The sequence below is a fragment of the Neodiprion virginianus genome, chromosome 5, assembly GCF_021901495.1.
Source record: "Neodiprion virginianus isolate iyNeoVirg1 chromosome 5, iyNeoVirg1.1, whole genome shotgun sequence".
In the NCBI taxonomy this organism is placed as follows: domain Eukaryota; kingdom Metazoa; phylum Arthropoda; class Insecta; order Hymenoptera; family Diprionidae; genus Neodiprion; species Neodiprion virginianus.
In genome coordinates, this window is record NC_060881.1 from 30,058,652 (window position 1) to 30,074,956 (window position 16,305).

Here is a 16,305-nt window from a genome sequence, read left to right on the forward strand (position 1 = left end):
TTATGGCGGAGTGATCCGACGGCTCGGTCCTTATCGTCGGCCACCGGGAGAGGGACATTTATCTTTTTCGATAACGATCCGGCTTTTATCCGGCTTCCTTCCTCCCCTGCCACCCCCCGATTTTAGATTACGGATGAGATTTACCAATCGGGTGGCTGCGCTACGACCACTCGTCGTATCGCATGCCCCAACGATTTAATTTTATTTGTTTAAACAAACTTTTTGGACAACCCAACCTCCAAACTTTTCCAGGCTCCACTTTACCCATCTCTTCCTCTTACCCATTTACCCTTCAAATGTCTTTCGCTGCTCGAAAAGTTTCTCAGCTGCCCGGTGCATGAGTCGTACTTAGGGCGACGAGTACAGGTATAGAATTTGTTGACTTTTCCAAACACGGGGAACGATTCCTCCTTCTTATTTCTGATCCAACAAATAAGTGGTCTGAACATCAATTCATGTTTTTGAGAATGAGAGTATGGCCCGAAGAAATCGTTTGATAAAGAAATATCTACCAATGTTATTTGTGCCAATGACGTTGAACACGATAGAAACGACAGCAAATTCGAACGTCACATGCAAATACATTAGACAATTGAATAAAAAAATCTTTTTTTATAATTGAAGATGTTAGAATTGATTAAACTCCGGTGTTTCTGATACGACGCCAATGTTTTTAGGATCATTTATCCCGGTTCCCGGACCTCCCAGAATCTTTCGTCGAAAACATTTCCAACCCCCATCAAACATGACAAGTTGAATAAACTTTCGAGTGTACAGGGTATATAAAAATTAGCAAACTGTTGTAAAATTTACGACAGTATTATAGTTCGAGTTCACCGACGCCACATTATTGCAGCAGCATCCAGCTTAGCCTCGGTTTCGGAGTAGAAACCATAGACTCCCATGGCTTGGGTTCCCTACGTGCGGTGAACTTTCGGTCTGTGGGTATTAGCCTTGAATTATCTAAGGGCTGGCGTAACACGCTGCCTGATGTTACATCGAAACAGACTCCTATACGTAACATAACGGAACGGATTCCGAGCGAGCTTTATGAGCGAATCGCGAGACGCAGGAACGGGCCGAAAGCTGGCCAAACCCAACCGAACTCTACCGAAGCTGTACCGGATCCTGAACCAGCCGAACCTAACCTGCCCAAAGCTGAACCTACAAACTTCCCGGAAGCTGTACAGAGGTTCGTCAATCTCCTCAACGTGTTTACATGCGTGTTTATCATTGTGCAAACAGCGAGAGGATTACCGCCGTTCCATATTCCGTTGGTGATGTTTGACTTAAAATTTACAAGTTTAATTGTTGTTATCCTTCTTCGTCTTCTTCTTCTTCCACTACGGAAAGACGTTCGTTCGCTGTTCGGTTGCTGATCGGAGTAGAGTTTTCACCGGTATCCTGAACTTTAAAGATTTCTCCACCTCCACTTTCTCACCGGAATGAATGTGTTCGATCTTTGGAAGTACCCGCGACATTCGCAATACGGCACACTGTCAAGGATGTAACGCGTCTTCTCTCAGTCCTCGTGGAAATCGTCGTACATAGTCGGAAGGAAATCTCTGGAGGTTCTTACTTTTCGACGTACCCAACACTGTACAACTTTATCGAATTGTCTTGTCATCTTTCGTTAGGAGTATAAAGTTGAACGGGGAACCATCTTTTTCCAAGCTGGCAATCAAACTTCTTGGAAAACAATCCGGGATACTGTCATGAAAATCGTTCGTCGAAAAATTGATAGCTTCCAATCGTTGGAAAGTATGTGAAACTTGCGACTCCTTTTACCGATCTAGTGTCGTTCGGTTCAGGATAGTTTCAACCCTTGGACCAACCGTCGTTACATCGCTCTGAAAGTCCACGAACACATTCACCGTTTTCCGACAACGTACATGGACGACGATGACGATGATTGTGGGGAGTGGAAATCCGTCGTTCCTTGTAATTTTAGCCCGCATGAAATGCATGCGAAAATGACAATTCGATGTCCAGCGGTTTAACGGAAGTCGAACCAGGTCACAGGTTAATAAAAGGGGAGAAATTACATACCGAAGCCGTGACATCGTAATATTGACAGGTTTTCAAATGCTCATTGAGGCGTGTACAACAGATACTATATTACCGTGCAGCCAGGGACGTGGAATAATTTTTTTTTTTTTTTCTTTTACTCTCTTTTTTACGTCCATCGTTATTCAGAGGTTGGTTAGTCAAAATTTGACACTTTACATCAATTTTGTTACGTGCGTTGAGTCTTTTAACAGATTATTAAATTCGTAAGCTACAAACATTTCTTTCAAAATCCGAAAGTTATAAAATGTTGTAAATATAAAAAAAAATTTATAATATCGACGCTTCGTTTCGATAGCTTGAAAATCGTTAGAAATCGCGCTCGTCTTTATCAATTTTCGATTTTTATTCTTCTCAAGATACAAATACACAATTATTGAGCCCACGCGTGGAACAACAACTTCACTCGAGTCGAGTTTTGGACATTGAAACATGAACAAAGTATTTCTTCACCGTCGTACGGATATTTTAATGAAAAAAAATCAATCGTTCTACGTTTCAACAAAATTATCCCAGCCTTTTTTATCACAACAAGGCCCATAAGTTGTTGTGTTGCAGGGACTCTATTTCCCACAATGGAACGGACAAAAAGTATAGATATATTCATCCGTAACGTATATCTAACTTTAACTTTATGATTGAACACCAGATGGAGAAAGGAAATAGACCGCGATTGTCGAACCGAGGCCGTTCATCCCTAACATTAGTATTATTTAGTGGCGTGTATGGGCTCGTATTATCGGATTAAGAGGTGGCAGGACTCTGAATAAGCATTTCGAACGGTCATCGGGTCAGTTGAAATACTCCGGTGGGTTTGTCACTGGTGATATTTATGCTTGTCCGATAAAGGGACGGTAGGAAAAGGGTCTTTGTTCGATACTGAACGATATGTGTGTGTCGGTAACCCGGGATGGAAGGGGAGAATTAGTCGGGTGTGTTTTAACGGGTGGTGAAATGACATATTGATTTTGGAAAGCGGAACTGATCCGAATCGGCGAGGGAGAAAGCCAATTGTCTCTTTTCCAGACCCGTTTGATAATGGGGATGAATGGGTTGGGGGGGGGGGGGGGGGGGAGATGGGGTGACATGACGAATCGACTCCTTCTTCGACCCCTTGAAATAGACTTCTTTAGTTCCAGTCAGTTTTAGTCAGTTTAGCCCAAGTTTCGTCGCTCCGTGACGCTTCTTGCACGCCAGAAACTGGATCCCGAGGAAATGAGTTTCACGGAAGTTTCACGGCATCTTCAAAGGACTCTGATTGAACCCAAACCGTAAGATTGCTACCGGGAAGTCGTCGTTCATCCGAATCGCGTCGACACTCGTCAATGCCAAAAGTTGTTTCTTCTTTTTTTCTTTTATCGGAAACTGCAATGCCAACCGTGTCTTGCAACGCGTTGAACGTTCCAGTGACACATGTCACTCCGTTTTATTGCAGTTTCATTGAATTACACCTGTTGACGGGACCTGGGTGATTTTTGAAAAATCAGAGAGGATGGAACGTGTGACAGATTCTTCTTTTCTAGTTTTTATTCCGGAACTATGCGAAGGTGCATCAGAAATGGGAATCCCCTGTGTCAACGAATTTCCGTGTCTTGTCAAGTCATGATCGTGAGGTTGAAGGATAGAATAACGATGCTTTTGTTTTTTGTATCTTCAATTCGCCAGCCCAAGGAAATTTCGACCTACAAACTCGTCAATGAGCTGAATGGATTAACGGGTCGATCATTTTTTGAAAAATTCTACCACATCTTTCAAGCTACCAGCTTTGATCTTACGATCTTTTACAATGTCCTGAAACATCTCCCGGTGTAGTTTTAATTTCTTATATGTAATTCAGATCATCTTTGTAAACGATTTTTGTACGCGACTGAACTCTGAGGTTTGAACGGCCGAGCGACGAGTCAAAATTATAGCAGACGTAAAAACATTTTAAAAAAATGGTTCAAATTCATGAATTTTTAATTGCAATGGTCAAATTCCGAGTGTTGTAATTCCACTCTATACTTGCTACGTACAGAGTGCGTAACGATTCAAATATCATCCCCTCAAATCAAAACACATAACGTGTCTTGTCAAAATCGAATGTGACTAAGAACTGTTATAATTTTCTAATATAAAGTTTCAACGCGAATGATGATTGAGATCATGAAATAGAAAGTAAAGTGAGATCTTGACAAATTTAAACGTTTCTTCGACAATGTGAAAACCATTCTAGAAATCGTAAACGAAACTGTCGACATTTGAAAATCATGTATTGAGAAACATTAAAAAGAATAAACGAGTCAAGCTGCCGCAATAGGTGAAAATTTCAACGTAAACTACTAATCGACGAGAGGTATTTTACAAATAAATTACAGAGAGCAAAGACAATTTAAATTAAATTGAAATGATTTACATACAGATATACCATTTAAACTAAAGAAAGACGTTTTATTCATACAATTATACCGAAAGTGAAATGAATTGAATTTACAATCTTACAATATACACTTTCTAATTGATAATTTACATACGATATGAGCGAATCACCGAGTGAACGAACGAATGAATTACCGCCATTGCTATCAAATTTAAAAAATAAGAAATAAGCTAAATACTCACAATTTTCATTCACACATGTCGTAAAATATTTGTCTGATTTTGTTTTGAATCAGAAATCTACATTCTTACAAACGGCAGGCAAAGCAGCTTACAACAGTTTTAATAACAACATTTCCGGGGGGGGTTTTTTAAACGATGTTATTTTTTTACCCTCTTACCCTACTCTCGATTCAGACATCCGCGGGTTCCATTTGCACCCTTGAATCCAAGCTATTTTCTTGACGTTTGTCGACCGGGCGAAACTTCTTCGACTTTCAGGACCAATCTGCACTCCCTTTCCCTCTCCCTCTCTCCCTCCCTCCTTCCCTCTCTCTCTTCTTTCCATCCCCGCGTTTCTTCCTTAAATCGGCAATCTGATTTTCTTGAGAATTACTTACACCTCCTCTGTGTAAACCTTTTATATTGAAGTGCTTATGCGTACGCGGGGCTACGCGATCGGGGGTAGCTTCTTTCCTCGAATTACTTTTTCTTTTCTTTATTATTTTTTTTTTTTTTTTTTTTCATCACGTTAAAAAGAAAATTTTAACGTTGAGAGAATTTATTGTGTATTTACCGGTCTTATAAAGGGGTTGGCGGAGGAGGGGAAAAGCCGGGCGGACGCCGGTTTCCTTATCAGTTGATTAACGGTATAAATTTCTCCGAGATACCGGCGTTGCAGCTTCTAGTTGATCTTTGATGAAATTGATCCGCCTTACGGGTCCTCGATGTTTACTCAACCGCCATCTTTATGCCCCCCCGGCAAAGTAGCTTTGCGTACATTTAGAGGTATACACGTCTGCAGGGTGTATTATACCATATATATGTATACATATACGACGTACATACCGTATACGTGTACACGTGTATATATTTATATATATTTATGTATATGTGTGTATATGTATATAGTATACCCACGTATATCCGCCATCTCATTTTTGAGCAAACACAGAATGTGACTCGGAGAATTCTCCCGAGTCAGCAGCAACGAGGGTGTAATTTAAGTCCGCTAGAGATAATTAATGCGGCTCTGGGTCTAGAAAAATTGAGGGATAATTGGGGGCGGCCCAAGTTTTTAAATTGCTAATTACCTCAGCCGAGAGAAACGAGGTAAAGTTTCCTGTAAATGGTCGTTAATTTATTATTTTATGAATAAATTCTTCTTTTTTTTTTTTTTTTCCTTTTTTTCTCCTCACTTTTTTACCCCGACTTTTCGATTTTTATTTTTTATCCTCCTTTCCTCACTCTCGATTTTTCGTTGCTGGGTTTGTACCTCGATATACACCGTCAACCCTTTTCGTTCGTATAGTTTCAGTAATGTTGTGTAAGCTCCTTAGTTTATTTATTTTTTTTTTTTTATTTTTATTTGGTTCAGAACGAATTCTTTCCTCGACTTTTTTGCCAATCGGTAAAACATGCCGTGGGCAAATATTAAAACGTGTATGTATTTGAATGAAATTGGACGAATAACAGGATTCTTGGGTCAAAATAAAAGAGACAGTAATATTTGTGATGTTTGTTGAAGTTTATCAGAAAAATTGAACTTTAGCTTTATTCGAATCAACGGTTTTATAAACAAACGACAAAAAAAAAAAAAAAACACGACAAAACTTTCTGTCATTGGTATTCAATTGAATCAAGTTCGGACTCAATGTTAATTGAACCTTGATTTCATCATATTTTGTTGTTTTAGAAAACATACGTCATCGAGTATTTGAAATAATCAAAGAATCCTTGATATGCTGTAATTGAAACGTGCGCATTTAGCGAAATGAACGATAATTAATAAATAATAAATAAACAAATTCTCTCTCTTTAAATTCTTCAAAATTTCGCTACCGCAGCCTAAGAAAAAAAAAAAAATTATTGCAAAACATTTCCCCCTCGAATGACAGTTTTTGCAGCAATGCGGCAATACTGCAGTTTCGGCGTAGGTATGAAAGACAGAGAGAGAGACAGAGACGGAGAGAGGGAGAAAAAAAAAAACAAAAAAAACCAAAAACACTCCGCCGCATACTGCTGTAATTGGAGAATGAGCATTACCGCATGGTCCTATGGGAAAATTAATTAAACCGATTGCGGTAAGGCGAGGATTCGGAATGGAATAATCGGGGGGGGAGAAGGGTAGGAGGGGCACATTCTTCTCGAACGATGAAGGTTAAATGGGGGATAAATAGCTTCCCTAGCGTCCCGGGGAAAACCGGGAGAGCGCAGGCGGTCTAGCGGTGACTACGACATTCTTTCACCGAGATAAAACCACTAAATTCAGATATCTGGTGGTGGGGGTGGGGGTGGGGGTGGGGGAGAGTTTAGCGGGCAAACGACGCCCGTGGAGATCGCACGGAATGATAAGTGGCATTCGGGAACGACAAATGCGAGCCGGATTCTCCGAGGTATGTTTTGAGGGATTGCGATTTCTACCCTCCAAACCCTCGCCTCCCGGATATGGGTACCGATCCACGTCACGAAGCCAGGGGAATTCTTTCCGTAACGCTGGCGATAAAAACCAAAGTCAAAGATAAAAGGATGCAAACGTTTTCAACTTAAACATTATCCGCTGCAACGGCGAAATTGGCCGGTACTGTGCAGGGGGGGGGGGGGCAATCGCGTATCGGAAAACAGCCTCTGGATTTTGTTTTTTTTTTTTTTTTTTTCTTATCGTCGTTGTTCCAACCGCGAGAAAAGCAAAATCGCCTTTCAAGAAAGGTTTTCACTCCACGCGGAATCGTAAAAAAAAAAAAAAAAACGAAACTAGGCTCATATTTCGGGATCTTTGTTTCGGCTGGGGAAATTGAAAAACAAAAAAAAAATAAAAATAAAAACAAGGAATTTTTTTTCGAGCTTGTAGAAAAATTGATACTTGAAAGATTCGACGTTTTTATATCGTTCCAAATGTTTGAGTCTTATTTCAGCGAAATATTTAACAAATATCTGAACGTCTACACGTGATTCAGCCTTTAACGAAGCATTGAAAAATATGAGAAGTACAAGGACTTTGAAAAGGAATCAGATATACATGATCAAATAAAAAGAAAAAAAAAAAAGGTATTGCATTTACCGAATCACATTTTTTTCAATCCAAAAAAAAATAAATACAACAAATCCTTTCCTTATGTGGACATAATTTGTATCAATTGATTGAATTTTTTCTGAATATTATTGCCGATACTGGATTTGTTTGACGTTTTGTTTATTTAGGTACGTAAATGTGATTTCAGTAAATTATTATAACTTTTTCAATCGAAACGGATGAGATTTCTTTGAATTACAGAAATACATCACCGTCATATTTACTGAAATCAATAAACCTTGTGCACGCATTTACCAAGGCTCGTCTTACAGGATTTTTATTGCAATTTATGGAATTCACGTTGAGCCAGTTGCAATCTACTTCTGCATATGTCAGGGCGAGGTAAAAATTCATGAATTATACATGCACAAGGATTTGTGTGAATTGTATAAAGCGTAGAGAGGAAAGGAAGTTGCAGATGAGTGGACATAAAGTCTCGCTGTTTAGAAGCTCGGAAAAATGAGGGGTTATCTTGGTGCTATTTTTTCTGCACAACTTTGGCGAAATGGTTCGAATTCTTCTTCGTAAATCGAAGTTATACTTCGTTAATCTTGGACAATAAAGGACGAGGAATAAACGGTCCGGAAAAAATAGCGATCTGCAATTCTAACCTGCGTGAATGCCATAATATCGAAACGGTTGTCGTATCGAGCGGTAATGTTAAGGTCGTGCAGCAGTCCTACCTTTACCGACCGAGTAAACTCACCCCATTTCTTCCTATATTAAGTAAACAAATGGACGGAAAGGGTTTGAATTTCTACGGTGCATCGCGCTTTTGTAGCTGAATTCAGAAAAGTGAAAATGTGCGATTATCCAACCCGTCTTACAGTTTCCACATTTCCCGAATTTCAGGGGCAAAAAAGTGAATAGTTCAGATACAAAATCAGGCATCGTGAGCCTATTTTCATTCAATACTGAGGCCGTTTGACGAGAATCAGGAATTGCGATAATTTTGTAAATAAAAAATGCACATTTCCTTTGTTTTGTTAATTTAATATAGGAAGCGAACGGGTGGACTTGCTCGGTCGGTAAAGGTAGAACTTCTACGTAACCTTAAACTTTATTCGAGGATAACCTTGTACGATGAAAGCGAAGCACATAAAAGCGGTCCTTCGTCTCTAAGTATATTGTATTGGTAGTGTACAGTCTGGGAAAATAATTGTTGAACCAAAGCGAAGGCAAAAAAAAAATAACAATCACTAATTGTTCGGGTGAGGATAAAATTCGATTCCGAATGAACTTGAGCAAAAAATCACATTGTTCCTCCATTAGACAATGCCGTCAATGCGAAGATCGCATTGTTTGTCCAATTTTGGTGGATAAAAAGTATTATTACGTTTGCGAATGAATTTCGTACAAATCTCTTTGAAATGAATATTTAATAATGTTAATATGTTTTCGTGATTGAGGCGCAAGCTTATTATTATTCATAACCTATTATGAGTATGCATTATATACAATGATTTGGTGTGGCGATTAACCGAGGAGCTGGGGAATAAATTTGTTTCAACCGGTATTCGGAGAATCCGTTTACGGTAAAAATAAACAGCGATTCATCAATATCGGACGAACGGCACGGTTAATTGATGCCGTAACGTAATTACTCTCGAATGATTAACAATTGAGCTTATTTATTCAGAATTCCTGCTTTTCAAATTTGTTTATATACATAAATCGGTTCAATTTAATTCAACACGAACAACCCCAGCCAGATTTCTCTGTAGCCTTCGTTCTATCACTTCGTTTTCATTTCATCGCTTTTTCTTTGTTCAGCCTGTACGCCAAACGTGTCCTTAAAAATGCTCGTAGAGCATGTTAAGCGGGTGAGATAAGCCGGTAAGTATTCTTTGACGGATCGCATTTATCGATAAAAACGAAATCCAGACTTTATCATAACCCTGAACTAATACAAGGTATAATCAAGGGCTATCGGCCCATGAGCTTACGACAAAATCGTCTTTGGGGGGGTATTTTTCAAAAGTACGCTTGTATCCAGGTACAGATAACCGTTGGTAATTCTGAAAAATTCCGTGTTGAACACGAACACAAAAAACAAAAATGCACCGTAGTTATTACCTACTCTACGCAGGCAGTTAATGCTGTTTAGTTTATCGCGCGCATTTTATTATCGCACGATGTAATATCGGCTTGATTCTACTAAATCAAATTTTATCACCTTTGACGCTGCCCCCCACCCTCGAGATAAAACCGGAATCGAACTTTCCGTGATCAGTGAATCGCAGACGCGCGACGTTATCCGCATGCAGTTTGCATTTCAACGCGAGCTTCTGGCGCAAGAAATCTATCGAATGCGCCTGCGCCGAATCGGCAGCGCGAATGGGATTCGATTCTACATAAATCAGCTCTACAGAGCATACGTTCTACAGAATATTTTCCTACGGATAGGAATTCGAAAATCACATCAGAAATAATCCCGTATGGATTATTCTACAAGAGAATTGTTCTAGAGAATATTTTTCCACGGGAGAAATGTTGTACAGAATATTTTTCTACAAAAAGGAGTTCGACATTAGTATAAAAAATAATCCTGTATTAATTATTATACCGAAGAATCGTTCTACAGAATATTTTTCTGTAGTTGTCATTAGCTGTAGCTTTATTTTCTGTTGGATGTGTAAAACTATAAACCTGTTCCGTAAAAAACTGTTTTGTAGAAAAATATTCTGTAGAATAATTCTACTGTAGAATAATTCGTGGAGGATTATTTTTGATGCAAATGTCGAATTCGTTCCTGTAGAATCATTCTACTGTAGAACCATTCTACTGTAGAACCATTCTACTGTAGAATAATTCGTGGAGGTTTGTTTCCGATGTGAATCTCGAATTCCCTTCTGTAGGAAAATCTTCTGTGGAAAAACATTCCTGTAGAATATATTCTGTAGAACATTTGCGGTGTAGAACCTATGGCATCGAGTAAGTTGCGTATCCGCAACGGCGATCATCGCGTTGGAAGTATGGAAGGTTCTAGAGGTAAAGAAAAGTATTTCAAATGAGTTTTCGACTAAAAAAGTGTTCGCCTAAAAGCAGGAAATAGTGATTCAACTAGTCACCAAAATGGCGTTCATAAGCAATAAGGGTAACAATCTGATTGGCGTTTCGTAATCAAGGTTCAAACGGGTTCAATCAGATTGGTGTTTTGTGGAACTTTTACTGCAGCAACGCCACATTAATTTTCCTCTAGAAGAATATAACCTTTTTCGACGGGACACGATGTCCCTTTTCTGCATCAGGTCCAACACCGCGGACCGCTTCTATTCAAAGTATAACCCGCGCCTAAGATCCTATTAGGAAGGCATCTGTTTGCATGACTTAAAATACAGAGTGTCTTGCTAATTGGTTGGATTGGGTTGGAGAGTACTTTTAATGCTTGAAAGCTTCATAATTATTATGATATAATTAAAATAAATTAAGCTTGAATAAAGTGAAGAAGCTGCAGACTCGGACGGACGAGGGTTTCAAGCCTTTTTATCGTGGAAACAACTTTGTTGGAAAGTTTTTGTTTCTCTCGCCGCTTCGTCGGCTCTTTCCAATTTCCCTGCTACGCTGAAACCGCAACACTCCAACACTTTTCCCCCCGTGATTATACACTGACAATCAGACTCGCAATCAGTACACATTTTTCCTTCTTATCTTCAGATGACATCATAGTCAGCGTCAACGTCCCACCGCAAGCCGAAGTTGGATCCACCGTCGATTTCACCTGCCATTGGAAGCTGAGTCCCGGGAACAAACTCTACTCGGTAAAGTGGTACAAGGGCGAACACGAGTTCTTTCGATACGTGCCCGAGGTCGATCCGCAGATGAAAACCTTTCACCCGATCGGAGTTTCCGTAGACGTGAGTTCACTGATTTCATGTTTACCGTGATTACAATCTCAATGGATGTAAAATTTGACTTGGTTAAAATTGGCAGAAGGCCGGCAAGGGGGTGACTTTTTTCCTATCCTCAAGAATGTCGTCATTAGGACAAAATCAAAACGCAAACGAAATATTACATAGAACTCGGTGTATAACGAATTTAATAGGTTATAAACTATATGGTGTAATTTATTGATGTTTCAAAACCTCGCTCAACTATTTGTTGACATAAACTGTAAATTAATTTGTATTCTATTATATTTGTACATTGTTTATAGAAAATTCGCAACCTAGCAGGTCCATTCGTCAACTTCTGGTTAACATGTAGTCCAATATTAGCTTTAACTACGTCTTTTTCATCGGTCTCTTATTACTCAACTTCGATTTTTTCCCATCAACAAGTCGAATACGAGTCGACTGCGTGTTATTTGAGATATTCTTTCATTGCACTCTTAGGGGACCGAATTTACTCCGAGTATCTCACGACGCGGCATTTTGGTCTCCGACTCGATGACGGCTGACGGTTATTGTCGAAAAAATGCTGATAACGTCGTCAGAAAAGTATAACATGCAATTAAATTTCGTCGTATTAAAATTTCTGAAGTTCAAGCCTGGGCTTTCAGAGGTTGTTGTAACGGCAAAACGTGAATGCAATGAAATTGATACGAATGGCGTGAGGCGCGGTGATAGATCACATGTGGGGGGGGGGGGGGGGTTCTGTAGCTATAAATTAATTTCATACTTTTGTGAGGAAAATTTATCGTTGTTGAGACCGTAGTTAAATTCGCTAATTTTGCGTCACACACATATACATGTATAGAAGTGTGTGCAAAGTTGAGAAGTTGTGAAAACTCTTTCGCAGTTTCCACACGACGTCACGGAGGGCTAACGGATGGCGCTACTTTGCCAAAACACGAATTCCCTTTCGGTGACAAATAATAATGCAGCAAGGCGACGTTTTCATTAATAGACAAACTAACGCTAACTTTAAATACGGCGTACACCGAGATCCAACGAGAAAGAAAGTTAACGTCTTCTCCAGCCTTCCAGAACATCTTTGATTCGTCAGTGCATACACTCGGACCACGTAAAGTTAACTCTCCGGATGAAATACAACCCCTCCAATGCAGTTTCCCCATTACTTAACTTGAATCTAGACTCTCGGCTTTAAGTATATACAACGCCAAGATTGACTACTAGGTATTTGTAACCGTACCTTCTCGTATCTTTCAACTGGACACTGTGCCTCTCAAACCGTATATTTTCCACTCGGATCAATAACAGGTATAGCGGGTATACCTATGCCCTCGAAGGATTGCGGCTTGGATTCTGGAAGACGACCAGTGCCGCCTCCTCTAGAGTTTTCCATTCTTCGTCTGAAGTGGCTGAAACACTCGATCATCAAACCTCGACGAGGTCACTCACCGGACTCTGTGATCGGAAGAAGACTGGTTCATCGAAAAGTTGTGACAATTATTTCGCGACTGTTGGAATTCATGGAATTGCAGAAACAAAGTGGGCTTTTCATCACCAAACTGTGGAGCTGATTGAGGGTTATAGGTACCAGAGAAAGGGGAGAACATATAACCAGCTCAAGTTATTGCGAATGTTACAGCTAGTTCCTAATCGTAAACGCGGAGGTAAGGTCAGAGGGTCAATTACCAGTTCACAAAGCTCGTTCCGCGTCTCTCTTGATTATTTAAATTTAATTAACGCTCCACGGTAACATCCTCAGCCATTGGATATTTGCCTCAAGTCGAGCACGGTTATCGAATAAGATTCGGTGACCTTACGGAGGAGGATGACAAGATGGACATCTCATGAAACCAACGTTGATGTTTACTCAGAAAATATTACTACAAAGATATCACTCGCGGCGTTTTTCCTTTTGTTTATCCATCGATTCGATACCTTTTATTAATTAAAATATTCATCCAACAGCTAATTGATTCGGCTTCATAACGCTGACGCTGATTATAGACTTCGGAACAACCTTTGAAAGGAGCTTTTCAATTCGTATGCTTTTTCTTTCCACTATTTTTCGTAGTAACTTTATCAAGAAGAGCGCTCGCTTACCGAACTACTACAGTACCATTCAGCAAGTATTTTCCTGCAATATCCTAGATTCGCAGAAGCTCTTTCATAGATAAACTTGAGTATCACTCGACGGGGAAATGATTTAATCAAGTCTGTATTCCGAGTCACAGACGGATGTTAGAAACCCTGGTTATTGGTCTTCAACCTCGGCATGTTTACAGTACCTGACTGTGTACGTAACTTGCTAGTTTACTTGGATCGGATCACAGGGTCAGTGGTTAAATAATTGCTGGATCAAGCCAATCATCTACATAAGATTCAAAACGCAAATGGCGTTTCGTCTTCTCCCAAAGAACGCATCGGTGTGTTCATCAAAATTGTTTCACAATTCCATCGCAGGAGGACAGGATGATGTGAGAAGCTTATAGTCGATGATGTAGCGCCGCGTTGAAACCGCAGAGTAATGTAATCGAGTCTGTTCCGCGTTCCGGAACGATAATAGACGGACGCAGATAGATGGTCAGATGATTCGCCGGAAAGTTTCCTATGAGCAATTGCCAAATTGATAGCGTGGTGGCGGGTAGAGTTGAAGGGAGTATTAAAGCCCCCGACAATCAACTAGATAGACTCTCCACTCTACGGTGATGAATACAGGCTTGGACCAGTCACCGTGATATATACTCAATGGCCCTGCTTGCACCAGACTCGACGTTGGATAAACTCGGACAACATCCCCGCGACTCGGACGGAACTAAAGTGATTATTGAAACGATTGAATGGAAAACTGACTGCAGACCAGAGGAAAAAAAAAGCCACCTCCATCGACTGCAGTTATTGAGCAATCGCTAGTGGTTCTTGACAATGGAATCGGAACCTCCAGCACTGTGTATGTACAAACCGTTGAACCAACTCTCGAATAGTTGTCGCTGTGCTCTGTGCACTTTGTATGATAACCCTGATTGTAACCGCGCATAGCATTCTGATCGGCCAGTTGACAGAGAGAACGATGAATGACACTTGTGGAAAAGACATCAGGAGATGTCGAATGATGAATGAAGTTGAGACACGAGGCTCAGATCACATTTCTGACAGTTGGAAAGAACGTCGCGCTGGTTTCGGTTGTATGGAATATCGTTCTGATCCCCGTACATCTACACACATGTCAACGACAAAAGGGAGTCACGGTTGTGGAACAGGTACGCCGAACCTTCGACACCTACGAACCGAGGATCTTCTTGTCACATCTCAATAACGCTTCGACACCGTGTATTCGCAGGGAGGTACACACAAGTATGCGATAAAGGCATTTCTATACCCGATGTTCCATGAGCGAGATGACACGTATTGAACGACCCGTAATAACCGGTTGAGCTCGGGCAACAATACTATTCGAGCCAGAACACGTAGATGGCGGGTAGGTCCGCCCTTCCTTCGCTAATAACGCGTCATGCATACTCCAGTCATTTCCCAACAACCCGTACCATGTGCAGCATTATAATATTCCACCATTGGCATGGTCTCTATTAATCGTGCACGATCAGCTCTGCCAGCGACTTGTCATCTCCAACATTACCAGCTATTTCTGCCCGCCTATTTTGGTAGATGCAGTTTTCTGAAGAAAAAGTTGACGGTGATTGAACCGTAGATAGTCTAAATCAAAAGTTGGGAAAATCTGTAATAATGTTGACGGTGAACACGAATGAACAGCATACCTACCAAGTGATTGAAACGAATCTGAGCACATTCGAGTAACGCAAGCTGAGATGTCAACAGTTTAAGTAGAGGTCTTATAATGACAAGCTTGAAAATTCTTAAACTTTGGTGTCTTTAAATGTGCTAATCATAAAACCTTTCTTCAGATTCTTCACATCCTTATGTAGCTGTTGTTCAATTCGTATGCACAATTATTGGCGCCAGTAACATTGCCGGAGTTTTTTGAAAGGGTGTTTTCTCCTCAGGTAGAGTCCGTAGATTCTTCAACGGCATTCACCGCTCAGATCTCGAAATTGGTGTAACATGCGGTATCATGTATTCCGGTTGAAGAATCCCCGTTCCGCGGAGCCGGCAAAACTTGTGTTTGCCTTTGAATTGTCCCTCACATGTATCTTCCATTTGGTTTTTCTCCTCGGTCAGCAGTGTGGGATAACACTGGCCTGTTTCACTCTCCCGGTCCTTTCGCTCTCGATAAATTGGCGTTAACGGAATTAAAGAAACCCTTTTCTCCGAACCATGGGTCTATAACGCACCTTGCAGGCGGTCAAGCTTGGTCATTGGGTACGGTAATCTAATCGTGTTCGTATCAATCAATCATCCAATTTCCTACGCCACACCGTCGAAGAGGATACGAGATCCGAGGCTGCGGTACGAACGGAAAATGGAATTGGGCTGGTTGTACCGGATTCCCGTAACGCGAACGTATACCGGCTACTAATTGGACCTCGGATGTGGCTAATCGAACGCGAGGAGACGGGCTGCGAGTCATCGCTCGTCCGGCGGTGTCGTTGGACGAAATTTAACGTAGTGATCGCGACGACGCATTATCGACAAATCATTATATCGTCGAGGGTCGCGGTGAAAGCGCACAGCCGGTATTCCACGCCCAAACAATATCCGCACCCTGCACCGGCTGCGCGGAGCAGCTCACGACGACGTCGACGAGCAAACTCGGTCCAG

The 16,305-nt window shown here is 40.8% G+C and overlaps 1 protein-coding gene across 4 annotated transcripts in view; it reads left to right on the forward strand.

Moving 5' to 3' along the window:
* Window positions 1-16,305, forward strand: part of LOC124305127 (uncharacterized) — a 108,783-nt gene that overhangs the window by 64,222 nt on the left and 28,256 nt on the right. For 2 of the 4 annotated variants that reach the window (XM_046764201.1, XM_046764202.1), the window contains one exon: window positions 11,375-11,574. In XM_046764201.1, the coding sequence (XP_046620157.1) occupies window positions 11,375-11,574 (200 nt within the window). Of the gene's footprint in view, window positions 1-11,374; window positions 11,575-14,331; window positions 14,519-14,544; window positions 14,829-16,305 lie in introns of those variants that run through there. The other 2 variants (XM_046764203.1, XM_046764204.1) reach the window with 2 other exon arrangements.